General features: G+C 50.3%; 2 protein-coding genes across 5 annotated transcripts; one reads left to right on the top strand and one right to left on the bottom strand.

The window, feature by feature from the left end:
- Positions 1 to 3: 3 nt before the first annotated feature.
- QPCTL (glutaminyl-peptide cyclotransferase like) lies at positions 4 to 10,042 on the top strand. The gene is made up of 8 exons (XM_055411848.2): positions 4 to 175; positions 679 to 900; positions 1,382 to 1,525; positions 2,269 to 2,550; positions 4,175 to 4,327; positions 4,428 to 4,527; positions 5,056 to 5,172; positions 5,631 to 10,042. Exons 2-8 carry the CDS (start codon positions 691 to 693, stop codon positions 5,774 to 5,776), a joined length of 1,152 nt encoding a protein of 383 aa, XP_055267823.2. The 5' UTR covers positions 4 to 175; positions 679 to 690; the 3' UTR covers positions 5,777 to 10,042.
- FBXO46 (F-box protein 46) lies at positions 9,886 to 25,701 on the bottom strand. Of its 4 annotated transcripts, none has more exons than XM_055411843.2 (3): positions 25,626 to 25,692; positions 24,308 to 24,498; positions 9,886 to 12,841 (listed from the first exon to the last, which is right to left on the bottom strand). In XM_055411843.2, exon 3 carries the CDS (start codon positions 12,762 to 12,764, stop codon positions 10,947 to 10,949), a length of 1,818 nt encoding a protein of 605 aa, XP_055267818.1. In that variant the 5' UTR covers positions 12,765 to 12,841; positions 24,308 to 24,498; positions 25,626 to 25,692; the 3' UTR covers positions 9,886 to 10,946. The 4 variants fall into 4 exon arrangements, with proteins under 4 accessions (XP_055267818.1, XP_055267819.1, XP_055267817.1 ...); XM_055411844.2 differs by having other exon boundaries at positions 24,308 to 24,479; positions 25,626 to 25,676; XM_055411842.2 differs by lacking the exon at positions 24,308 to 24,498 and having other exon boundaries at positions 25,626 to 25,701.

Genomic DNA, 25,701 nt, shown 5'->3' with positions numbered 1-25,701 from the left:
TGAAGAGGAAAAGAAGGCGGGACTGATTCAAACCATTTTGTTGTAGAACCGCATAGGTTGAAGGAGGGAACTAACTGCTGCTGCTGCTGTTGCTAAGTCGCGTCAGTCTTGTCCGACTCTGCGCGACCCCACAGACGGCAGCCGAACAGGTTCCTCTGTCCCTGGGATTCTCCAGGCAAGAATACTGGAGTGGGTTGGGAAATAACTAGCCATTTCCAAATGCCCGCCCGCTCTGCCTTTGGGGGCGCGGCCTTCGCGAAGCCAATCCGCTCCTCGCTTCAGGGATGGGCACCTCCCCTTTTCCTTCGGGAACTGTTGATTTAAGTGTATATTGGTTTTTCTGGACCCGGGAGAGGGTCCATCCGGGAGCGGCGTGGATTTGCGCCCAGAAAGGCTAATGTTTTCGGTGATCAAACGCTTTTCATTGGCTTCCCCTCCAGCGCTGAGGCCGCGCCTACTTCTTACGCTCTCCCTTTTGGGTTGTGCAACCCGGGGGAACCAACCCCCAAAGCTCCCGGAGGCAAGGAGCCGCGTCCGCAGGACGCAAGTCCCATTGGCTTTACTGCTCGCGGGAGGGCGGATGGTGCAGCCGCTCTTGTTGCTCATTGGTTCGGCTTATTTCATAGGGAGGGACTTGGCTGGGCCTTAACTCTATCCGCCGTCTCCGACCGGTTTCAGGGCGAAGCTGCCATGCGTTCCGGGGGCCGCGGGCGGCCCCGGCTCCGGGTCGGGGAACGCGGCCTTTTGGAGCGACCCTCACCGCCCAAGCGCCGCCTGCTACCACGGGCACAGCTGTTGCCCCTGCTGCTGCTGGCTCTGACGGTCGCCTCGGTGTTCTATACCATTTGGAGCAGCTGGCATAGCCAGACTGAAGAGCTGCCGCTGGGCCGGGAGCTGCGGGTGAGGACAGGCGGAGGACACGGGCACTGAGGAAGCCCTTACTCCTTGCCTCCCCTTCCCCAGGGTCTCATGGGGAAGACCCTAGGTTGGGCTGACCTGGCTTTATCTTCACCATATGGCCCTAGCTGCAGGTGCCGCCGTCTCCGTTCTTAGAGCTCATACCCCTTTCCAACGCAATGAGGCTTCGGGCTTGTTTTGTAATAGCGGTTACCCCGTAAGAGAGTCTGGAGTAGTAACACTGGGAGTTCTGGGTTTTAATCCTAAAGTCAACTATTTGGAAGAGTCCCTTCCTCTCGCTGGGCCTTGATTTCCCCCATCAGGATTGCCGTGGGCTGGGCAGGATGGGTTTGGATGAGACTTTCTCCTAGAAACCTCTGATGCTGGAGGCTGCGACTAGGAAGAGGAGGGCAGCCTCCAGGATATGGCTGGAATGAGGGTCATTTTCATGCTTTGCTCTTCTCTTCCCTACCTGCTTCCTCAGGGCCCTTTGATTGGAAGCCTCCCGGAAGCTCGGGTGCGGAGGGTAGTGGGGCAACTGGACCCTCACCGTCTCTGGAACACTTTCCTGCGCCCTCTGCTGGTTGTACGGACTCCGGGCAGCCCGGGCAATCTCCAAGTCAGAAAGGTAAAAGGACCCCACCTCTAACCCCTGACCCCACAGCCCATCAATGAATAGGGAATAGGTATCCTGCCCACGTGGCAGAGCTGGGTATCTGCCTGGAGCTAATAGGAGCTCTATTCTGCTAACCACCAGACTGCTGCCCTCTATACTGCGCCCTCCCCCTAATCTTATTATACGCATCAGCCCTCTGAGCCTAATGAGGTGGGTACCAATCTGATCTTCATTGTGTAGATTAGGAAACTGACATCCAGAATAGTTAGGAATTTTGCCCAAATCCCACAGCTAATAAGTGGTATGCTTAGGGTTTCAACCCAAATGGGTTGGCTCCAGAGCTCTGTATTGCTCCCCAGAAGGCATTTGAGAGTCATTTGAACACTGCCTGATTTCAAATCCACCTCAGCCACTTGATATGACCTTGAACTAATTTCATATTCTCTGTGCCCCAGTTTCCTCATCTGTAAAATGGAACCATTGTCAGTCCCCACTCCATAGGGGTTCCTAGAACAAGGACCGGGCACAGAGTGAGTGCTATGGAAGGGTGAGCTGAGATTAGTTTGGGCTTCAAAAGATAGGGGTACCCCATGCCTGGCACTTAGTAGGTACTCAGAAGTGTCTCAAGGGAATGATTCAACCAAAGTGATATTGGTGAGCCAACCTGACTGCTCAGCATGGTTCAGGTCACATGACCCTTCTTTTGACCTTCTCCCCAGTCCCCACCCACCCTCCCTCTTCTCTATTACCACTAGTTCCTGGAGGCTACGCTGCGGACACTTTCAGCAGGCTGGCATGTAGAACTAGACCCCTTCACTGCCTCTACACCCCTGGGGCCATTGGACTTCGGCAATGTGGTGGCCACGCTGGACCCAAGGGCCGCCCGCCACCTTACCCTTGCCTGCCATTATGACTCCAAGCTCTTCCCATCTGGCTCAGCCCCCTTTGTGGGGGCCACGGATTCGGCGGTGCCTTGCTCCCTGCTACTGGAGCTGGCCCAGGCCCTTGACCAGGAGCTGGGCAAAGCCAAGGAGAGGGTAAGGAGAGCAGGGGTAGGGTGGGGGAGGGTGAGTGAGCGATGTCTCTTCCTTGGCCCATACCACCACTCTCCCTTGCCTGGTCTTATCTTCCTCACTCCACACCAGAGTCCAGAGGTCTTTCCATTTCCTGAAAGTCAGATTCTGTCCCTTCTCTACCTAAATCCCTCCTGTGGCTCCCTCGTCATTCCATCAATAAGCCACAGTCCTTCTCTTAGCCCATGAGGTGTGCCCTCTCATCTCTCTGGTCTCCTCTCCCACCCCTCATCCCTCACTCATTCCATGCTAGCCTCCCACCTCCTCTGTGGACCTCACTCTCAACCTCAGGACATTTGCACTTGCTGTTTGCTCTGCCTACAATGTGCTTTTCTCAGATACCTTCCTGACTGGCTCCCACCCTTCGTTCAGGGGTCCACTCTGATGTCACCTCCTCAAAGAGACCTTCCCAGCCACCATAAAATAGCTCCTTGTCACTATCCCATGCCTCGTGGGGCTTTAGGTTGATTTGTTTGTCTGTCTCCCAAGCTCGAATCAGCTTCAGATAGGTGGGCCCTTGACTGTGTTTAATTCCTGTTGTATTCCCTGAATACTGCCGGAATACTGCCTGGCGTAAAGTAGGATGTCAGTAAGAATGTATGGAGTGAATGGAAACACCTCATGCCTCTATCCTGCTCAGATCCCTTCCATGGCTGAAACCCCAGTGCCCTTGTTACAGAGCCCAAGCTCCCTGGCCCTTGCTGGGCCCTAGGGCCTCTCCTCAAACCTCTCTGGCTCCTTCTCTGTCCCCAGTCCTGGTCCATGCTGCTTCCTCACCAGGGAACACTCTTCCCTCTGCTCCATTTTGCCAGGCCAGGTCCTTCTCAGCCTCAGTGCAAACATCCCTTCCCAGCAGACCCAACATGCTCCCCAGGCCAGGTTATCCCCCACCCCCTTGGAAGACGTTTCAGGACCCTGTTATTCTTAGAAGCATTTGCCCAACTTCATTTCATTGTTTGTACAATTATTTATTAGTGGGTCTGTCTCTTTTGCCAAATGAACTTGAGGAATAGCTCTTACAATCAGAGCTAATCCTTATTTAGTTACTATGCATCAGGCACTGTCCTAGGCTGTTTTATTGTTGTTGTTGCTCAGCTGCTAAGTCGTGTCCTACTCCTCCCAACCCCATGGACTGTAGCCGGCCAGGCTTCCTTGTCCATGGGGTTTTTCAGGCAAGAATACTGGAGTGGGTTGTCATTTCCTTCTCCAGGGGATCTTCCCAGCCCAGGGATCAAACCTGCCTTTCCCACGTCTCCTGCATTAGCAGCTGGATTTTTAACATTGAGCTACCAGGGAAACCCGTGTTGTTTTAGAACCCAGGTTCAAATCCTACCCTATGAGAAGTGGTATTAACCCCATTTCTACATAAGGAAGTTGATGCTTTGAGAACTTAGTAAGTGACCCACTACTGCTTGGCTACTGAGCAACCCAGCCAGGATTTCAATCCAGGCAGACTGTACTCTGGGCTAGCAGGTTCTACAAGTGAGGAGACTGTTTGCCCTAGTCAGCTGTGCAAACAGGCAGGAAATGTGGGTGAGTTGAGGTAGCGGGCTGGCACTGAGCTGGCCCTGACCACTGGCCCCCACAGGCAGCCCCAGTGACCTTGCAGCTGCTCTTCCTGGATGGTGAAGAGGCACTGAAGGAGTGGGGACCGAAGGACTCGCTTTATGGCTCCCGGCACCTGGCCCAGCTCATGGAGTCTACACCCCACGTCCTGGGCTCCACCAGGATCCAGGCTATTGTAAGACTAGGGCCCTGCTGGGTGCCGGTGAGGTGGGAGGAGGGGGGCATGAGGTTGTCAGCATCCCGCTGGGCTGCTCAGTCCTGGCTTTTCTCCCTAGGAGCTCTTTATGCTTCTTGATCTCCTGGGAGCCCCCAACCCGACCTTCTACAGTCACTTCTCTCGCACGGCCCGCTGGTTCCATCGGCTCAGGAGCATTGGTAAGGGTGAAGGTATAGGCAGACACCTGCTTGGGATGCTGGAGAGAGGACCAGGCACCTGGCCTCTGAAGGGCCATCCAGCCTTCCCTCCACCCCCCTTGCCTCTCTGTAAAGCACTGGGGCAGAAACACAAAAGATCCCATAGCAATCAAATGAAATGATCACAGACAGGGGTTCTAGGGTCAGAGAGCCCTGGGTTCAGATTCTGGCTTTCCTTCTTACCAGCTGTGTGAACTTGGGGAAGTGGCCTCCTATCTCTGAGCCTCAGTTTCCCACCAATAAAATGGGCATGATGCTAATAATGAGGGTGTCTGCCTCCTGACTCAAAGGGATTAAATGAGACCGGGAACATAGTCAGCCTGCAGTCTGGTAACTAACATTACCCCAGAATGATGAACTAACATTCATCCTTATTGGCATGATCAGTGCTTTACCCCCAGGCCTCCCACCCTCCTCTGATCTGTGAGCAAGGGAACCTTTGACCCTTGAGGGGCTGACCTTCTGCTTTCTAATCCCCACCACATCCAGAGAAGCGCCTGCACCGTCTGAACCTACTGCAGTCTCATCCTTGGGAAGTGATGTACTTCCAGACCGGGGAGCCCCCTGGCTCTGTGGAAGATGACCACATCCCCTTCCTCCGCCGAGGTACCTGCTGTGGGAATTGGGGGGCAGGGGGGCCACAGGTAGGACCTTGTCCCTTCCTAGATTTGGGGACCGGTGGCAAATTGCTTAACCTCTTTGTGTCTCAATTTCCTCATCTGTAAAATGGGGATAATTAACAGTCCCCCATCTCAAGGGTTGCTGAGGGGCCTGAATGTAAAGACCTTGGACCAATGTCCGGCACGAGCGAGTGTTCAGATCTTCTAGTCTTTTCATAAGCCATGAGGTTTTGAGTTTTTCTGATTTGTGTTATGAATGAATATATTGGATGTGTTTTTTTTTTTAATGAACACGTACCCTCACACACTTAATTGTTCAGAGTTCTTCAAGTAGCACAATGGGGCGGGGGGAGGGAGAGAAGGCAGACTTCCCCAGGCGTGGGCCTGGGCTCCTGGGTCAGCTGAGGGCCACACATGGGCCTGTGCCTCCTCTTTGTCCTGCAGGAGTACCCGTGCTTCACCTCATCGCCACACCCTTCCCCTCTGTCTGGCACACGTCCAATGACTCCGAGGCCAACCTGCACCCACCCACGGTACACAACCTGAGCCGCATCCTGGCCGTGTTCCTGGCTGAATACCTGGGGCTCTAGCCTGTCCAGGGGACTCCGTAAGAGAGAAACGCCCAGCAGGAGACATGCCGAGGCCCTCCTGGGGTGTGCCGGCTTGTCCTTTTTAACCCCTTTGGCTCTGTTTGTGCTCTGACTGGAAGATGCTCTTTCTCGATCTCAAGCTGCCACTCTTCAAAGACGTGGAAGAGAGAGAGATCACTGTGGGGTGAGAGCCAAAGGAATGAGCCCGGCTGCTGCCCTGAGGAAATGCTCGGGCTGCACATCTACAGGGCCCGAGTGCCGTCCTCAGTTTTAATCAGCAGACCATGGACTGGCATCCGGACCAGTAATGCCCTCGACCAGATGAATCCTCTGCGGCTTTTTTCGTGGCAGTTCGTTCTCCAGAATGGCAGCCTTGCTACTGCACCAGTTCAAACCTAACTCCCACAGGGACGTGGCATGTGGAGCCCACCGAGGATCTGCTCGTAAGCAGGGACAGAGGAGGTAGTAGCCAGTCCTTGAGAACTCCAGATTCCGCCACCTCCAATGGGTGATAAACCAGTGTTTCTTTAAAACATATTCTGCACAACTAGCATACATAGGTGATGCATGAAAAAGGGGACCAAAGCAGGGTGAGACAGTAAATGAATTTCTTCATTTCATGGTATGCAGTTTTCATCCAGAGTAAGAGTGCAATGTTTCCCCCAAGTATTTCACCACAGAACCCCTTTATTGGGAAGCACCTCACAGAATCTGGGTACCTCAGAAGATACGCTGGGAAACACTGGGTTTTGATCGTTTGAAAGTGCTTATGGTAGAAATGGGTCAGGTCTAAAACTCACTCTAAAATAGTTAAACCAAACCATCCCTTCCCTTTTGGCTGTGAGCACAGGAATGAGAGATATCATATGTAACTGCAAACTCTAGTGATGGCCCAAGGAATTATTTCCCAGCCCTATCTAATTTTCAGATGCAACTGGGGTGCTTTTTGAAAAATGCGGGGAATTCTGTGGCAGTCCAGTGGTTAGGCCTTGGCGCTGTCATTGCTGGGACCTCGGTTTGACCCCTGGTCAGGGAACTAAGATCCCACAAGCTGCACAGTGAAGCCAACAACCAAAAAAAAAAAAGCCGATTCAGAGACTGGGACTCTGTAAGCACCTGGGGAATCTTCACAATCAGTACTCTGGGATATGCTGTCCTTAAGGATATGTTTGGTGCATTCTAGCTGCTTAGCAAAACTGCTCCAAAGAAAAACTCGGAGAGCACTTAGGCAGGGAGTGTGGTGTTCAGCTCTGTGCCTGCTGATTCTGTGACTTTAATGGAGACTTGGTAGGCCGCAGGGAGGCCATCCCAGGTGGTCCAGTGGTTGGTACTTCACCTTCTAATGCAGGGCGCACAGTTTCAATCCCTAGTTGAAGATCCCACATGCCTCATGACCAGCAAACCAAAACAGAAACAGTATTGTGAGAAATTCAATAAAGACTTTAAGAATGGTCCACATCAAAAAACCTTAAAAGAGTGAAGGTGAACATTGGCTTTCCAAGAAAACTCAAGGCTGACTCGAGAGGACCCGTGGGCTGAGGGACGATTTCGGTTCTCATTTTGCAAATGAGGTGGCCAGGGCTGAGAATTACAAACTGTTGTTTATAGAGTTCAGATTCTCACCCACAGCTGTACTCCTAAGCCCGTGTCCCATCTCCTAAAAATCACCTGTGCTGGTCCAACAGATGGTTGACCAAAAAAGTAGCTCCTCCTGAGACTTTTAATTGGCTGCAAGTTACAGTGAGGTTTAGAAGGGCAGGGACTAACAGCCTCTTAGAAGTGGAATTGACAGAAGTCAGAAAAGAAATTGACAGATATCAACAACTAGGGTAGTAAGAGGGTCTCAAATCAGAGAATTCCTGTTTGTTCATTTCATGGTGCCAAGCACTTAAAACTGCAACATGTCTCCTTATCATCACAGCCATCTCAGAGGCAGGTGAAACCATCACTTCAGTGTTAGAGAGAGGAAGCAGTGTGTTCAGTTCCATCCTTGGCCTCCAGGCCTCCCTGTAAGTCATCTTGCTGAGTGCACTACACCCAGGCACTGGGCAGGGCTTTCCACTTGAATCTGGGGTCAGATTTTCCATTTTACAGATGAGGCTGCTGATGCTTGACAAGGTAATGCTTTCCCCAACTCCCATTTGTCCCTGAAAGGCAGCCTCCCCCAGTTTCACACTATGAAGGGCCCACGAGGGGTCTTTGATGGGCACAACCAGTGAGCACTCTAGTGTATCAGCCTTCTGAGGAACTGTCCAACATTCTCATTTTTCAGATTAAGAAACAGCTTCAGAGAAGTCAGTTGCTGAAGATCACAGCTGGACACGTTCATTGCATGTGTCTAGGTATTTGTTTCTATTTATTTATCCTGCCTATGATTCATTATGTGTGACCCATCTTTTTATCAGTCTGGAATTTGCAATCATTGTGTCATTACATACTATCATTGCACCATTTCATTTTCTCTTCTGATTCCAGGATGCCAGTTAAATGTGTTAGACTTCCTCTATCCTCCATAACCATTTACGTTTTTTTCTTTTTGGTCTCTGTGCCACTCTTTCAGACCTTGCTCTAGCTAAATAACTCTTTCATTGTGTCTAATTTGTTTAGCCTAGTCATTGATTTTTTACTTTTGGTTACTGTATACCTTTGTGGGTTTTTTCATTTTAGCTAGGCTATTATTCAGGTCTGGGTTCCCTGCATGTATTTCCAAGCTCTCTTTTTTCTTCTAAATCTTGACTGACGGTTCCACCACCTGCAGCCTTTGTGGGTCTGTTTTTGCTCTGTGGCCACTGCTGCTGCTTGCTTCTGCTGCTTCATTTCCATGTGTGTTTGGTTATTTGACTCTTACTGCTCATTGTCTAAAAAACTGTTGGTGGGGATTCTAGGTGTCAGCTCCTCCCACCAGAGGATTTTGTTTCTGCTACACATCTCAGTACCCTGGATCACAACAGGTGATGCAAAACTGGGTTGCAAACCCAAGCCAAGGGCAGGCCTGTGGCCAGATTCTCAGGGTTCATTTTTTTCCCCCTTTCCTTTCTGTGTTTCCTTCAACATTTAAAACACCTTCTCTGCAGTGTTCTGGGTCAGTCTTACCTGAGCTTGTAGTTTGGTGGGATCCCCGCTCCTATTAGATTCCTCATCTTGGGCAGGCTTTGACTTCTGCTTGCCTGTCCCAATAAGGCTGCAAACTGGAAACCCAGGGTTGTTTACATCAGCAAATGCCCTCAGAGCAAAAGTGGCTTTAGGACCCCTATGGACCTTTTCCTTAAATTTTTGGCTTAGCATATCCATAACTGTATTTTATTGGCTATTTGAGGCTTTTCAGATTTTACTTCCTGTTTTCAGCAGGAGAGTCCAAATAACCCGGCCTTCTCTTTACAGGAATCCAAAATTCCACAAAACCCAGCCAAGTTATAAATCCAGGTCTCTTTGATTCTAAAATCTAAGTATTAAAAAACTACTCTGACATATCCTCATCTCTGGAAATTTTGATTCCTTGGTAAGAATGTCAGAGACTGTTAGCCACTGCTCAATATCCATTTTCCCCTCTTCTGTTAGTTAATAATTAGCTGAATATCTTAAAACTTTTATTACAGGAATCTTTATGAGTTTCTGGTTGGGCACAATGCATCTGGCTAAGCGTTTGCATTTCCCAGTCTCCCCTGCAGTCCTTCCATGTGGCTAAAGTTCTGATCAGTTAGCTGTGCATAGAAGCATGGTGTATTTCTGAGAGGAAGCAGACTCCCTTCCCCACAAAATGGTAATGGGTGGAGTTGTAGCAGCCATCTTGGACCATGAGGCTGAAGGCCAAAGGCACAGAGTAACGAACAGTGGGCTTGAAGGAGTCTGGGCTCCCAATGGCTTCAGGGCCACCGTAACTGCCCAACACTGGGTTTCTAAAGAAATAGAAGCTACCCTGTTTGAGTTTCTATTAATACTATTTTGAGATTTTTTAATCCGAACTGACACAGATGAAGAGTCAAAAATCATCTCAGTCCAAGGAAACTGGCTAAGGATTCTTTCAGCTTTTTCCATCTCACCACGAACTGGCCCATGACTTCCTTCTCTTCCAAACTACTTCCCTTAACAACACACAAACCAGTCTGGGCCCAGCCTTATAAATATTGATTTTATAGAAAGGACCAATTCAAAATTGGTCAGATGCCACACATTAGAAGCTTTCCAGAACCACAAGGATGAAAAAACAAAACCAAATTAAAAAAAAAAAAAAGATCAACAACAAAAACCCAAATTGAACAAACAAAAGTACTCCAGATCAAACTGCCTGAAAGTCAAGGTCTTGGTTCACTAAAGGATTCTTTAAAAAAATATGTGGCTGGGGGATGGAGAGACCTCTAACACCCAAACAAGTACCCAGAGTGGAAAGAAAAAAAACAGAAATTGAAACAGTCCCTGCCCACTGCCACTCCCTGCCGACCCACGCTGTCCAGAGTGAGGCAAAGGGTTTCACACCTTTTTTTGTGGGGGTGGGGGTGGGATGGGGTCATGGCAATAGCTTAAATATTGGAAGAGACTTTTTACACTTCAACTTTTGTTTTCCTCTTGGGGACCTAGAGAGACTGATAGCTTGAGGTTATGGAGAAAACTGATTTTTATTGTCTTAATGGGGAAAATGTCTAGAAATGGCAGGTGGCCATGAAAAGTGTCAAAATGTGATCTGTGATCTGATAGCCCCCAATTCCTAAAGAGGAGGTGAGCCCTGGTGTAGTAGGTTAGGAAGGGTACCAACGCTGGGTGCTGCAGCCTCTTGGAGGAAAAGAACAACTCCAGAGAGAAAGAACTGGGGGAGGGAATGCAAGGGGGCCAGAATGGAGGAACCCTTAAGTAGTACCAAAATTAGCTGCCGTCTGCTCCCTGCTAGTGGGTCCCTGGGGTATGGAGAGTGGCAGGGAGGGCATTGGGGCTGAATGGAGAGGAAATTGAGATGCTGATTAAAAACAAACACCCAACTTGAGGGTCTAAAGAGTAAAAAACCAGTAGGGGTCAATCAGAGTGCTTTCTTGGTCACCCCCATGAACCCCATCTTAGTTCTGGAGGGGGATCCGTGCTGCCTGGGCTGGGGGTATGGGCTGGTGACCCAGTCCTGACCCTCGGCTCCGAGGGGGTGGGGGTGGGCGTGGTGGGCTCTTCCCCACCCCCTCCCCCGGCTTCACCTCCCCTCCTCGCGGCCACCCCGGCCCCCACCAGTGCCCGGCCCATTGCAGGGCAGCACCCAGTTGTTATCATGCAGACCCAGGCGGCAGCCGGGTGTCTCGCGATCGGCTCGGCGGCAGCACATCCAGTAGGAACGTCCGTAAGGCAGGTCGTGGTGGTAGGGCTTGGGGTGCCAGCGGCAGAGCGACACATCGCCCTTCTCGTATCTCTTGCGGCACTGCTTGCAAGGGTCATCGCGGTAGAGCGGGTCACGGCTCCAGCGCGAGTCTGTGGCCCGCACGCCAAATGCCTCGATGATGCCCTTGAAGTGGTGGCAGGTGCACTTGAGAGCTGCCAGGGCCCGCGTGGGCAAGAAGCTGAAGATCTTGACCAGCACGTGCTCTGGGAGAACCAGCATGTACTGCCGCGGCTCCAACAGCCGCTGGATCTTGAAACGGATCTCCAGGAAGTCGTGGGACACGTGCCGGTAGAGGCGGCACAGGGAGGTGTCGGCCGTCCCCTCGGCGTCGTCCGGGCCTGGCACCGTGGCCGGTGAGTCGGCTGGCGGAGGCTCGGGGGGCCCTTCCGGTCCCCGGGACTGGAGGAAAAAGAGCTGGCCGGGCGGGGGTGGCTCCTCCGGGCTGACAGTCAGGCACACCGTCTCCTCTTTCACGTTTTTGGTGCTGTCCTTGCCAAAGAAGATGCACTCGTCCACCACCCCTGTGACCACCACATCCACGTGGAAGCCTGATGCTCCGCAGTCCCGCGCAGGGGGTGGCGGGGGTGCTGGGGGAGTGTCCTCGGGTCTGGCGGGGGCGGGGGTCTCACCCTCACTGGCTTCGTCTGCCCTAGCCAGCAGGAACTCCACGTTGCTGGGGAGGGCGTCCCGAGAGGGGCTGATGAGCTGATACAGGTCGCAGGTGATCTTGTCCTTGGCCCGAGCTCCCGGACCCGGGCTGCCAGGGTAGGCGCAACCCGGCCGGCCCCCGCTCCCGTTGGGTAAGCTGCCATCCGGTGCTCGGGACTCTCGGCCGTTGGAGATCCGGAAGGCGATGCGCACCTCCCCGGGGCCTGGCCCGGGCCGCTCCTCCTTGCGGAGGCCCTTGGCCGGAGGGTTGTCCCGCTGGGCCTCAAAGTGGGCCACTGCCTCGGCTACACGGCTGCAGTCCCCGCCGCCAGACCTTCGTTCGGATCCCAGCCCCTTGCCAGGCCCACCCTGCTCAGCCGACACAAAGACCACAGGCGCTGGGGTGCTGGGGCGTGGGTAGCTCTGCAGGGCCAGGGCGGCCCGCTGTTCCACCAGGGCCACCATCTCGGCCACAGAGAGCAGGTCCACATCCTCGCCGGTGGAGGTTGGGGCCCCCTCCGTGGCAGGGGGCCCGTCCTGTCCCCCTGGGTCGGGCGGAGCCTTCGTAGACTCAAGACAGCGCCTCCTCCGCTTGGCCTTGGAGCTGTCACTGCCCCAGTGCCCCTTGACCTTCATGGAGCTGGCCCGACTGCCCCCACCACACTGGTGGGCCACAAAGAAGGCCACCTTCTCCTTTGTATTCCCTGGCTTGATCACATACCATGTGTCCAGCAGGACTCGACCCTCGTCACCAGCAGCGGCTGCGGAAAGGAGCGGGGCAGGCTGGGAGGCAGGAGCATCGGAGGCCAAGACCGGGGGCGTGTTCTCAGAGTGGGCAGGGCCATGTTCTGCCTCCGCCCCACCACCGGGCTCGGAGCAGGCTGAGGGCTTGAGGGCTGCAGAAGGTGGGCGTGGCTGGTTCTGGGAGTAGGTGCCAAAGGGCCGAGGGCACCAGAGCTGGAAGGGCAGGAGGCCACCTCGGTCCATTCTGGGAATGGTGGCAGACAGGCGGGGGTTCACCACATCGCAGGGCCTGGATGGCGGTGGGGGGCTCCACAGGTCACCTGGAGACACAGAAGAGGGGGTGGGGGAGATGGGGAACAGCCGGCCCGTCAGTTCCTCTCTGACCTCAACCTCTCTGGACCTGAGGAAACCAGGTTAGATCAGGCTAGACCACTCAGATCCTGTTCCCGTCCCGCCCTGACCCAGATGAGCAAATGGAGGGCTGCAGAGAGGTTGGGGCCTGTTTCTGTAATACCCAGAGTGTGACAGGAGCTGGCAGTTTGCTCCAACCCTCCACTGCCTGACTGGTTTTACTCATGATCCACAGGCCTTCTGCTGCCAGAACTTTAAACAGAATTTAAAGTACCAACTGACGGAAAGCTCCTCCTTTTTCTATTTGCTCACCCAGTAACAAGTTCCCGAAAAGACAACTCCCAGCCCTATCCACAGCTATGGTAGCCTGAATCCATGGAGGAAGGAACAAGGTGGGCTGGGCGGGGGAAGACTAGAGGTGGGAGACAGAGAGGTCCTTAAGAGTGGAGCTCTTCACGTGGTTCCGGTTGTGAGGCTCTTTGGGGACCTATTATAGCTGCGGATCCTCACCCAGAAAAATGCACACACTTGCACCAAGACTACAGGTACTTCCTTTAAGCAGAAACGTAGACCCCTGGCATGAGAAGGCCTTTCTAGTCTAGTTTCTTCAAGTTGCTTCCAACTTGCTGAGTTTGAGGCTCAGAGTGGGAAGGTTTATATATTGCAAAACCAGGCCCTCAAGCTTGGTTTCCAGATTTCTCAGTTTAGGGCTTGTAATAGTGACTGTTTTATTTTGCAATGACTCTGTGTGCATGACCTAATCTGGAGGCAGTCTTGCAAATGAGCCTGACCCAACTATGTTCTACTGCAGAACTAACAGTCTCAAATCCTTAGTCTTTCCCTGGGCCATCTCCCTCCAGATATCTTGAAACCAAGACACCCTTCAAATGTTGAACCTTCCACATGCTTACAGACCATTGAAAGTAGTTTGCTGACTCCTGGTTGTACTATTTTGAGCCACAGGCCAAATCCTGCCCATTGCCTGTCTCTGCAAATAAAATTTTATTGAAACACGTTCCTTTGTTCATGACTACTTTTATGCTACCACGGCAGAGTTGAGTAGAGGTGACAGAAAACATATGGCTTGTAAAGCCTAAAATACTCATTATCTGGCCCTTTATGGAAAGTTTGCTGACCTCTGCAGTATATATGGTTCCTCTAAATTCAGGCAATACAACAGACACCGCTGCTGCTGCTGCTGCTAAGTCACTTCAGTTGTGTCTGACTCTGTGTGACCCCACAGACGGAAGCCCACCAGGCTCCCCCGTCCCTGGGATTCTCCAGGCAAGAACACTGGAGTGGGTTGCCATTTCCTTCTCCAATGTGTGAAAGTGAAAAGTGAAAGTGAAGTCGCTCAGTCATCTCCGACCCTTAGCGACCCCATGGACTGCAGCCCACCAGGTTCCTCCATCCATGGGGTTTTCTAGGCAAGAGTACTGGAGTGGCTTGCCATTGCCTTCTCCGACAGACACCACTAAATCACCATTTATTTCATGACCCTATAGCTTTAAGATCTAGACAGCCTCCAAGCACCTCCAAGCACTCACAGACACTAGAGTCTTAATCCTAAGAATCCTTGCCCCTCATAATTCCCAATCCCACATACTACTCCTAACACAGCCCCTTCTGAAATTTACAAAAACCAAAACCACACAGCCCCTAAAACCTATAGATGGCTAAGTTTACCAACAACCAACACATCTAAAATGTCCAGGAACAGGGTTTCCTTGGTGGCTTGATGGTAAAGAATCTAGAATCTACCTGCCAATGCAGGAGACAGGTTTGATTTCTGATCTGAGAAGATCCCCCATGTCTTGGAACAAGTAAGCCTATGTATCACAACTTTGAGCCTGTGCTCCAGAGCCAGAGAGCCACAACTAACTGAGTCCATGTGCCCTGGAGCCTGTGCTGTGCAACAAGAGAGGCCACCACAATGAGAAGCCTGTGCACCGCAGCAAGTGGCCCCTGCTTGCTGCAGCTGGAGAAGGGCCTGCGCAGTGATGATGACCCAGCACAGCCAAAAGTAAATAAACAAAATTATAAATAAATAAAAAGTCCAGGAATAGAAACTACCACAGCAAAAGCCACTCATTCTCTATAGAGGCAAATATATCCTGATCCAAAATATCCAGACCCTCTCAAAATCTTAAACTTCCAAACCTAAAAATATCCCCTCCAGCTCAGAAAGCCTCAAAAGCCTCAATCTCAATGTAGACCCACACAAATCCCATGCCTACCAAGAACTCCAATACACACAGCAATTTCCCAACCTCACAGATGACCCACAAGACCAGTTTCCTGAAATTCTATACTTACCTCAAACTCTCTCTAAACCTCCACATGCATTACCTAATCCCACAGAAGGACCCCCAACTGCAAAACAACTAAAACATCAATGCTCCCTGACACATAAAACTAATACCAAACCATTTATTTCTCAAAGTCAAAAGAACCTCCAAAATACTCCCAAAGAAACCTCACAAAATGTTAATATGCAGACACGAGCTTATGGCATGCTCGCTGGCAGCTTACTGGGTACTGTTTTAACAATTCCTGCTAATCCTCCCTCCTCCCTAGGAAGCAGGGAGTGTTATTTGTCCGAGTCCAGATGAGAGGCAGAAAGGTTAAATCCCTGTCCGAAGCCAGACAGGGAGGAAGTCGGGAGAGCCGAAAGCGCATGCATTCTGGGTCCAGACATGGGACTCTCTGCTTCTAAGTCTCTCCGTGGCTCCCCAAATCCTATACCCACCAAACACCCCAAACCACATGGGCGATTCCCTACAATACATTCGAATCTTCCACAGTACATCGGAACCCAAACTCAAATCCCAAGACGCCACCTAAACTCAAGGGAACCCCAAAGTATCCCCATACCCACGAAAAATGTCCCCACTCCCTCCCATTACAGCTTCCCTGGAATTCGCCAACCGCTAAGGCTACTCTCGAAACCTAGACACGCCCCCTCAAAGCGCCCCACCGGCGCGCCCCGCCCCCTGCGGGGAGGAGGCGGTACCCACGCGTGCGCAAGATAAAAGAGCCCGCCCCCTCGCTCCTTCCCTCCAGCTGTCGCGCCTGCCCGACACCAACTGGTTTCCCTCCGCCCCTTTGTTGACAGACGTGCGCGTGATGCCCCCAGCCAATGAGCGGCGGCCATTCGGAGCCATGCCCATATAAGGCAGGCCTTGGCGAAGGGGCCCAACTTCGAAAGAGGGTGGAGTAGGCGAGAGGTGACGAACGGGGTGTGGAAACAGTCAAGGGCAAGAGAGTGTGGAACAATTCCTAACTTCCTGCTAAACGGAAGAACAAGGCCAGGACCCAGACCATGACAATCAAGTAAAAGTTTATTACGACGTTTCCTCTAAAGAGGAGCCCTGATTGACAGCTGAGATTTAAAGGGCCATGCAGTTCAGGGATTGAGACTCCAGGTCCAGGGGAAAGCAAAGGGGCAGAAAGATCTGAAAGTGCCTAGCTTTGGTAGGGAAACCTGGAGGGAGAGATTTCCCGCGGAGGAAACGGAGCAGCAGGATCACCTCACTCTGAAAAACAAACGGGTAGACGTCGGCACTAAGTCTAAGCCTCTGGACCTGGCATTCAAGGTTCAGGCCGTGTGGCCAAAAGGACCTCTCAAGCCAGCCCTTGCAACCAGGCGCCGCAAACAGTACAAGAAAAAAATATGAAATACCTTAATAATTTTTTTTAATATTGACTACCTGTTATAATGAGGCTGTTTAAATGTTTAAAATTGACTTCATCTCTTTCTTTTGACTTTTTAAATGTGGTTACTAGAAGATTTTAAATTACATGTAAGGTTCACTTTGTTTCTATTGAACAGCACTGGCCTAGATCCTTTCAGTGGCAGGCCGGCTCAAGAGACACTCCACTGCAGGCATCTGTCCATTCCCACCACCCTGTCTGCTACCAGCCATCCTGCACATCAGAGCCAGAAGGGTATTCTCAAAATATAAACCTGACCTTGTCCCTACCCTGCTCAGAACCTACCATGACTCCCCAGTGCCCTTGGGGGAAAGCCTGATACTCTACAACTCTAGCCTCATCCTTCCCCACGTTCCAATGCCCCCAGTGGACCCAGGTAAGCACCTGCTCTGGCCTACAGAATAGTTAGAATACTGAGGCCTTCTCTCATCCTCAGGAGGAGTAGTTATCTCCATTGTATAGATGAAGAAACTGAGGCAGGTCAGGTTGCCTAACTAGCTCAAGGTCACACATAACTGGTGGGACTTAGAGCAGGGATGGGAACCCAGGGAATCTGATTTTAGATTGCTGTGCTGTATTGTTTAATTATATATTCTCTGGGGTTTCAGCTCAGCCATCCTCTCCTCCAGGAAGCTAACCGCCTAAGGCTGGGTCAGGTTCCACCTCTGGGGCCCCACACTGGCTTCCTTGCTAGATGTTCCTGAGAGTCACCAAGCCCTTTGCTTCTGTGTTACCTCTGATTGGCATGCTTTCCCCCCAGAAAAGCTATCATTTGGGTCTTAGCTCAAATGTAACTTTCATGGGCCTGTATCTTTAACCAGGAGGGCTTCCCTGAGCTCCCTTTCTGGAAACCTTCCACCTGCCCAGAGGGGTCCTCTGGGTTCCCCAAACCTACCCCTGTCTACTGTCACTGTTGAGGGATGGATCCATCTGCTCCAGGGAATAGTGAACCCATGGGAGGAAAGGTCAGAGTTATCATAGTTATCATGGTGACCCCAGCAACACTGCTCAGCACGGGACAGAATGGATCAAAGTTCCCTGCCCTAAGGCTCCATATCTCAAACTCCTGGAGACCTGGCAGTGTAAACTATACTTCACACCCAAATATTCTATCTGTGTCAGAGGTTACTAGGGCACAATTCTCTAACTTCCCAAACACCTAGCTCCGTACAAGGCCGTACCCTAAGGCAATGCTCCGTGAAGATCCACTTACTGAAAAACATCTAGAGCCAAAAAGACTGAAAATTCAAAAGATGGAAAAAGACTGACCAGGCAAATAAGAACCAAGAATCAAGTAGAGAGGCTTCCCTGGTGGCTCAGTGGTAAAGAATCCGCCTGCCAATTCAGGAGACACGGGTTTGATCCCTGATCTGGGAAGACCCCACATGCTGTGGAGCAACTAAGCCCGCATGCACCATGACTATACAGCCTGTGCTCTAGAGCCCGGAAGCCGTCACTACTGAGCCCATGTGCTGCAACTACTGAAGCCCACGTGCCTTACAGGGCTGTGCTCTGCAACAAGAGAAACCACTGCAATGAGAAGCCTGTGCACCACAACTAGAGAGTAGCTCCCGCTTGCTAAAATTAGAGAAAAGCCCGTGCAGCAATGAAGACCCAGCACAGCCAAAAATAAATAAATAAATTAATTAATTAAAAAAAAAGAGTCAAGTAGAGAAGTGACAGTGCCAATTAAAAAACACAGTTAACAACTGACAAAAGGAAAAAGGGATGATTAGGGACAAAGAATGTGACAAAACAAACTGACCCATTATACACAAAAGTTCTCAACATACGTGCTCCTAACACTACAGCCTCAAAACAGACAAGGCAAAAAGCAACAGAATGTCAGTTTGGCAAGTCCACCACTTTAGTGGGAAACTTTAAGACAGTGGTTGAAAAGAAAAAAAATCAGTAAGGACCTGAACCACACAATCACCACTCTTGCTGGAATACCCCTAATTAGAGAATCCAGCTTTATGTCCCTCGTCTGACATTCTGAGGTCCTCCTGTGTGCTGGCCCTGGGTTGGGTGCTGGAGATACAGAGATGACACTGAGATCACCAGAAAGAGCTCATGGGAAAGGGGGCAGGCATCCAAAGAAACAGTCATGGCCAAGATGAATGTATTACAGAGGAAATGATGATCACAACAGCAGTTAACACTGGAGCTCTCACCGTGAGCCAGGCTTTGTTCTAAGTGCTTTATAAATATTAACTCATTTAATTCTCATTTCAGATGTCAGAAAGTAGGGGCATAGAATGGCTAAGCAATTGCTGTCGGACAAAGCTTTGTGCCCAAGCTTTGAATCAGAGTCTGGCTGACTCCAGAGTGCAAGCAGCTCCTTCATGGAGTATACAGAGCAATTTTCCTGGATCATGTTGTTCTGTCTGTAAAGCCTTTGCACTCTCTGTTCCTTCTGCCTGGAATACTCTTCCCCATGTATCCAGAGGGCTCACCCCCTTCCTCAGATCACCTTCATGAGACCTTTCTTTTTAAATTTATTTTATTGAAGTAGTGTTGACTGGGGCTTCCCAGGTGGTGCTAGTGGTAAAGGACCCGCCTGCCAATGCGGGAGACGCAGGAGATTCGGGAGACTCCAATTCAATCCCTGGGTCGGGAAGATCCCCTGGAGGAGGGCATGGCATCCCACTCCAGTATTCTTGCCTGGAGAATCTCATGGACAGAGGAGCCTGGCAGGGTACAGTCCATAGGGTTGCCAAGAGTAGGACACGACTGAAGTGACTTAGCACGCATAGTTGATTTACAATGTCATGTTAATTTCTATTATACAACAAGGTGATCCAGTTATACATATATATACATTCTTTTCCATAATGGTTTATCGTAGGATATTGAATACAGTTCCCTGTGCTATATAGTAGGATCTTGTTCCTGAGAACATTGTGATTGAAAACTGTAGTCCCTGCCACAGATAGACATACACACTCTCCCTGATTTATTTTTCTCTTTAGCATGCATTGCTATCTACTATACTATAAACTTTATTATTGTCAGCTCCCCTCACTAAAATAAAAACTCCCCTAGACTGGTATTTTATGTCTAGTTTTTTCTTCCCCACCTCTGCATCCCCAACTTTCAGAATAGCACTGAGTTGTTGGCTACTATGAGTGTGGTCCTCAGAGCAGCAGCTGTATCTGGAAGTGTATTAGAAATGTAATCTTGGGCTCTCCCCTACACCTGCTGAATCAGAAAGTGCACATCAACAAGATCTCTGGGGGATCGCACGATTAAGTTGGAGAATATACACCCAGGCACACTGCAGGTGTGCAGCACTTATTGGTTGGAACAAACCCCTAACACTGCCTTACTGTCCGTCTTTTGCAGATGCTACTGGAGACTTCTTGTGAAAAATGAGCTGGTCCAGCCAAGTCCAGCGCTGGAAATCCTGCTCCCAGGACCAAGGCAGGAGGCCACCTCCTCTAGGAGCCGTGTTGGTGCCCTCCTAAGCCACACAGGATCTCTTCCTCCTGAGGCCTCCTCTGGCTGCACCTGTCATTTGTCCTGGCTGAGTGACAATGACCTGGGTTAGGACCTCTCTCTCTCCCCTCCATGCTCTGGGTTTCTGGAAGGCTGGATTCTCTTCCCAAAGGTACAGCTGCTCCAGCCTCCGCACTTGGCTCCCTGGCCTGGTTTAGTTCTTCTGGCTCCATCCTTTTCATGGTAGCCAGAAAGATCTTCCTAAACACCAATCAGACCACAGAACTCCCCTGTTTAAAAATCCTTCCATGAGAGGTGCAAGTTGGCAAAACAAAACAAACGAACAAACAGAACAGGCACAGGAATCCTTTCTCAGGAAGCTGCCAAAGGATTTGCTTCACAGAAGTAAGGGAGTAAACCAAGAAAAAGGAAGCTATCAGATCAAGGAGATAAGATCTTGTTCAGAAGAAAGACAAAAGGAAGGACTCCCCAGATGACGATAAAGGGAGCTCCGAGGACAGCTGTGTAGCAGGTTAAGGGAGGGCCTACTTCCATAAATGCACAGAGAAAGGAAAACAGCTGCTAATTAACAAGCCAAGCCCTGGACTTAAGCTGGAAACAGGAATTCCCTGGCAGTCCAGTGGTTAGGACTCTGTGCTTTCACTGCCAAGGACTTGGGTTCAATCTCTGGTCAGGGAACTAAGATCTTGCAAGTTGGAGAGGTCAGGGTCATGCCAGGACAGGGCTGGGCACAGAGCGGTGCCCAGGGAGTGTACTTGCCCATTACTACAACAGGCATCAGTGGCAGGACCCTCATGGCACTGTTCCTGGTCTTATTCCTTCAATCCTCCACTCTCTCCACCATGTCACCCCCCTACAACTGTGTCGACAGTTCTGATCCATCCATGCCCCTTTATTGGTTTTTTTCTGGACTCAGGGTCTGCTGGTCTCTCTCCTCAAGTTTTCCTGTCAGAATCATACAAATCCTCAGCATCTAGAGATCCAAGCCGCAGACAGAATCCAGGCAGGGCCTCGGAGTACCCCAGCTTTCTCACTTTTAGGACTGTGACTACAGGCAGGGTCCTTATCCCTCTGTGCCTCAGTTTCCCCCACTGTAAAATACAGATAGTAACAGTACCCACCCATGGGTTGGTTGCTGATTCATTGAGATCAAATCAGTAAAGCGCTCATTGCCAGTGAGGCACCAAGGAGAGGTCCAATATGAAGGGACCAGGATTATTAAGAAAAGGTGAGACATGGACTTCCCCGGTGGCCAGTAGTTAAAGACTTCTCCTTACAATGCAGGGGGTGAGGATTATATCCCTGATTGGGGAACTAAGAGTCCATATGCCTGGGGGCCAAAAAATCAAAACATAAAGCAGAAACAATATTGTAATAAAATCAATAAAGTCTTTAAAAACGGTTCACATAAATACAAGGTTTTAAAAAAATAAAAGGAAAGTAAGAAAAGGTAAGACAGGGAATTCCCTGGCAGTCCAGTGGTTAGGACTCTGAGCTTCCACTGCAGAAGGCAGGGGTTTGATCCCTGTTTGGGGAACTAATATCCCATCAGCATGGTAAAAAAAAAAAAAAGGGACCACTCAAGAGTCTGACAACCACTTGATGGAGTTAAAAACTTCTTCCCTGTTTATTTTACATTCTGAAATTTAACCAGTCCTATTCCCCCACAATAATCAAAACATGGCCATTACTTTGTTACTGTCTGGTACTGGGTCTCACCTAGTAATTAAACAGCATTTACAGAGCAGTTACTATGTGTCAGACACTGTTCTGGGCATCCGGGACATGCAGGACACAGGAGACAGAAATCCTTGTCCTCATGGATTGGAGACAGGGTAAATTTCACAGTGCTACAGGAAAACAAATATAGTAAGTAAAAGGGCTCAAGAGTGTAAGGTGGGGATTATAATCTTAACTGAGGGGTCAGGAGCAGGTGACAAGTCTTTTAGAAAACCTGGGGACTTCCCTGGTAGTCCAGTGGTTAAAAATCCCCCTTCTTATGCAGGGGGACTCAGGTTCAATCTTTGGTCGGGGAACAAAGACCCTACATGTCACCGGGCAACTAAACCTGAGTGTTCTGGAGCCCATGTGCCACCACTGAGACCTGACACCACCAAATAAATAAATAAATATTTTAAAAAAGAAAAGAAAACTTGTGCTTTTAGGAATAATGCAGCTTTACCAGAGTTGCTAGCAATATACCACCAGCAACAGTAAAGAAAAAAAAAAATATATATATATTATTCTGCATGAGTAAGCAGTTCATGCGGTCACAAAGAGTCAAACACAACTAAGTGACTGAACAACAAAGCTTCAGATAAACCCAGGTTGGAAACACATTTAAGATTTGACGAAAAGGCAAAGTAGCTTGGAAATCAGACACATTTTCAAAGACAAACAAATAAAGGAAGGAGGCAGGGGAAGTACTACATCACCAGGGGGCGCCCAGATGTGACAAATGGGTACAAGGAGGAGAGGCTGGCAACTTTTCCCTAAACCAACAGGGTTCCAGATCATTCATTGTGACCTGGAAACAAAATGTTAAAAATCCAAGAAAGCTGGGAAAGATTGGAGGCAGGAGGAGAAAGTGACAACAGAGGATGAGATGGTTGGATGGCATCACTGACTTGATGGACATGAGTTTGAGCAAGCTCCGGGAGTTGGTGATGGACAGGGAAGCCGGGTGTGCTGCAGTCCATGGGGTCGCAAAGAGTCGACACCAATGAGCAGTGACTGAACTGAACTGAATGACAAACAGGCAAAACTGGCATGAGGGGCCGAAAATGAATCAGGAGTAGAGTAACCCACACCAGAAAAAGGAGCACAGATGCCACCAGAGATGCAAAACTGCCCCAGTGTTGTGACGGCCGCAAGCGCCCCAAGGGGAGGGTGGCAGCCTGTACCTGGGACAGGTGCCAGCAAATAGCAGGTGCTCTATCAACATGGTGGAGGATTCAAGGGATGGACCTCCATTTTCCAGAAGAGGAAACTGAGGTCCTGGGGGGTTAAGTGCCTGGCCCAAAGTCACAGAGCTGGTGGGTGATGGAGCCAGGATTCAAATCTTGGTGTTATGGTATTGGAGCACATGCTCAATAAATTTTTCTGGAAAGAATAAAATGAATCAAGACACGTCACACTTACGAAAAACTTAATATGCACTAGGCATATTAGACACGAGATCTCATGAACTACTGACAAGAGTTTCATGGTTGGAATGTGGCCCATTTTACATATGAGAAAACAGAGGCCCAGAGTAGGCAAGCAACCTGGCCAAGGACACACAGCAGCAGAGGTGAGGATCGGAACGTGGGCTTACCCAACGCTGATGCTTTTAACCATAAGCTTTCCTATTAGAGCCAGACAATTTAGAGGATAAACTCCGGAAGCCTACAACAAATGAACCAAACTGTTTTAAAATGACTTATATACAAAGTTGCGAGGTCCCAGTGACCAAAAAGTTGGGAGGGAAAAAAACACAGTTGTTAGAAATATCTCCTATTCACTGAAAAACCTGGAGTTGGGCCAGGCTGGGCATTGGTGAGTGAATTATTTATATTTGGCTGGGGCTAGGAATGGGAATGGGGACAGATTGAGTTTCTGAGCACCCCTTCAGGGAGTCAGGCCTGGGCTTAGGTGTCCAGGGACAGAGGGTGGGGAACTAGAAGAGTCAGGACAGGGGAGCAACTGGAGAGAAAGGAAAAGGCAGTCTGGCTGGTGTCTCCCTCACCAGTCTTTCTCTACTGCCCTCTCTCAGGTCTGCATTTCCCATTCAAAAAAATGACAACTCACATGCATCAAGCACTTGTCCAAGCACTTTATATGCTTACCTCCCTGAACTCTCTAACCTTCCTAGGGTTACTGACCCCATTTTATAATTGAGGAGAGGCCAAAAGACTTGCCCAAAGTCACAGAGAAGGGAAGTGGCAGAATTAAGATTTGAGCTGAAGACTGCTTCAGACTTCCCTGGTGGTCCAGTTGTTAAGACTCCGGTCTCCTGATGCAAGGGCACGGGTTCGATCCCTGCTCCAGGAAGATCCCACATGTGGTGGAGCAACTAAGCCTGTGCGCCACAGCTACTGAAAGTGGTAGACCTTATAGCCAATGCTCTGCAACAAGAGAAGCCACTGCAATGAGAAGCCCAGGCACCGCAACTAGAAAGTAGCCTCTGCTCACCGAAACCTGAGAAAGCCCATGGGCAGCAATGAAGACCCAGCATAGTCAGAAGTAAATAAATAAACAAATCTTTAAAAAAAACAAAATACCTGAAGATGGCTTCAGTTCTCACTCTGCCTCATGACGTTGACCTCAAACAGGAGTACAGATTCTAAGTCAGGATGCCTAGGTTGGAATCCTGAGTCTACCATTTAATGCTGAATGACCTTGGGAAAGTTGCTGAACCTCTCTGTGCCGCTGGTTCCTTTCTGTAGAACAGAGCTAATAACAGCACCTACAACTTAGGGGTGTTGTCAGAATTAAAGGAGTTAGCACATACAAATAGCTAAGAACAAGGCCAGGCACTTCCTAAACAATAAGTGTTAGCTGGAATTGGAATGGCTGTGGGGAAACCCTCTCCCTGCCCCCGCATGTTTCTGACCTGGGGTGTGCCCAGATCAGTGCCAGGTTTTGAGAAAACGCCCCTGGGGCTTCACTGAAAAGGAGGGAATCCATTAGCACCTGTGACCAAGTCACATTCCTGGGGTGGGGAACTTCCCACCAACTGCTCTGAGACTAAGGACTTATCCTGAGCCAGGAGGAGGATCTTATGAAGACTCCTCTCTTCTCAGAGGCATGTTGTTCCCACAATAGATAAGGGCACTGAGTTTCAGAGACAGGCACTTGCCCAGATCATAAAGGAGTGAAGAAAAGATCTAAATGCTGGACTCCCCATATACATAAACCACCACACTTTTCTAAATCCCATTGGAGAAATAAGAGTGCAGAAGTCGTCTCTATGGCCTCTTCGGGCCATATTACCCTACAGTTGTGTGGCTGTCCAGTTTATTGGGAGTTTCTGGCTGGACTAAGCAAACTATAGCTACAGACAGGCCCCTAATCTCTTGCTCCCCACCCTACCCACAGTCCTGGATCTTAACCTACACACCACTCTACCACTGATTTCTCTCCTCCACCATCTCAGCTTGCCCTCCTGCCCACAATCCAATCCAGAGGCTCCAAGCCACCGCTTTCAGAACTGGCCTCTCCCTAGGAGTCTCCAGACCCTCTCATTCATCTAGTACTGACTCCCATGCCTTTCCACATCCTCCCGGCTAAACCCCTCGAAATTGCCCCCTTCTGGGCCTCTGCCTGGACGCCAACTCCCTTCTCCAACTCGGGACTCCTTTCCCTAGCTCTGAGCTTCCTTACAATCAATCCCAAAGCTCGAGTCTCTCCCCACCTTCAAGACCCATCCCCAGCCCCCATTCTACAATTCCCTCCGGCTCCCGGCTCCCAATCCCCTCCCCCAAGCGATCTCCCCTCATCCAGCCCCTTCTTTAGCCCCTGTCTCTTCCCTCTCGCTACCGGGTCCCGAATTCCCGCACGGGTTCTCAAGCGCCCCCAGCCCCGGCTCGAGGTTCTCACCATCACCCCGCGCTGCAGCTCCCTCGGCTACGCGGGTTTCCCCCACTCGCTCCTCTCCAGCCTCCCCTTCCGGGTT

This window comes from Moschus berezovskii, chromosome 22 (genome assembly GCF_049115385.1).
Source record: "Moschus berezovskii isolate FMDL1 chromosome 22, NW_MosBer_1.0, whole genome shotgun sequence".
NCBI classification, from domain to species: Eukaryota; Metazoa; Chordata; class Mammalia; order Artiodactyla; family Moschidae; genus Moschus; species Moschus berezovskii.
This window is presented reverse-complemented; position numbering and strand designations above follow the sequence as displayed.

What these genes read in the sequence shown, in the direction of transcription:
- FBXO46 (XM_055411842.2), bottom strand. Translation starts at nt 12,764, where the DNA reads ATGGACCGAGGTGGCCTCCTGCCCTTCCAGCTCTGGTGCCCTCGGCCC.
- QPCTL (XM_055411848.2), top strand. Translation starts at nt 691, where the DNA reads ATGCGTTCCGGGGGCCGCGGGCGGCCCCGGCTCCGGGTCGGGGAACGC. An exon ending in TGGGCAAAGCCAAGGAGAGG is followed by an intron (nt 2,551 to 4,174) that starts GTAAGGAGAGCA and finishes TGGCCCCCACAG; the next exon opens with GCAGCCCCAGTGACCTTGCA. An exon ending in CCATCGGCTCAGGAGCATTG is followed by an intron (nt 4,528 to 5,055) that starts GTAAGGGTGAAG and finishes CACCACATCCAG; the next exon opens with AGAAGCGCCTGCACCGTCTG.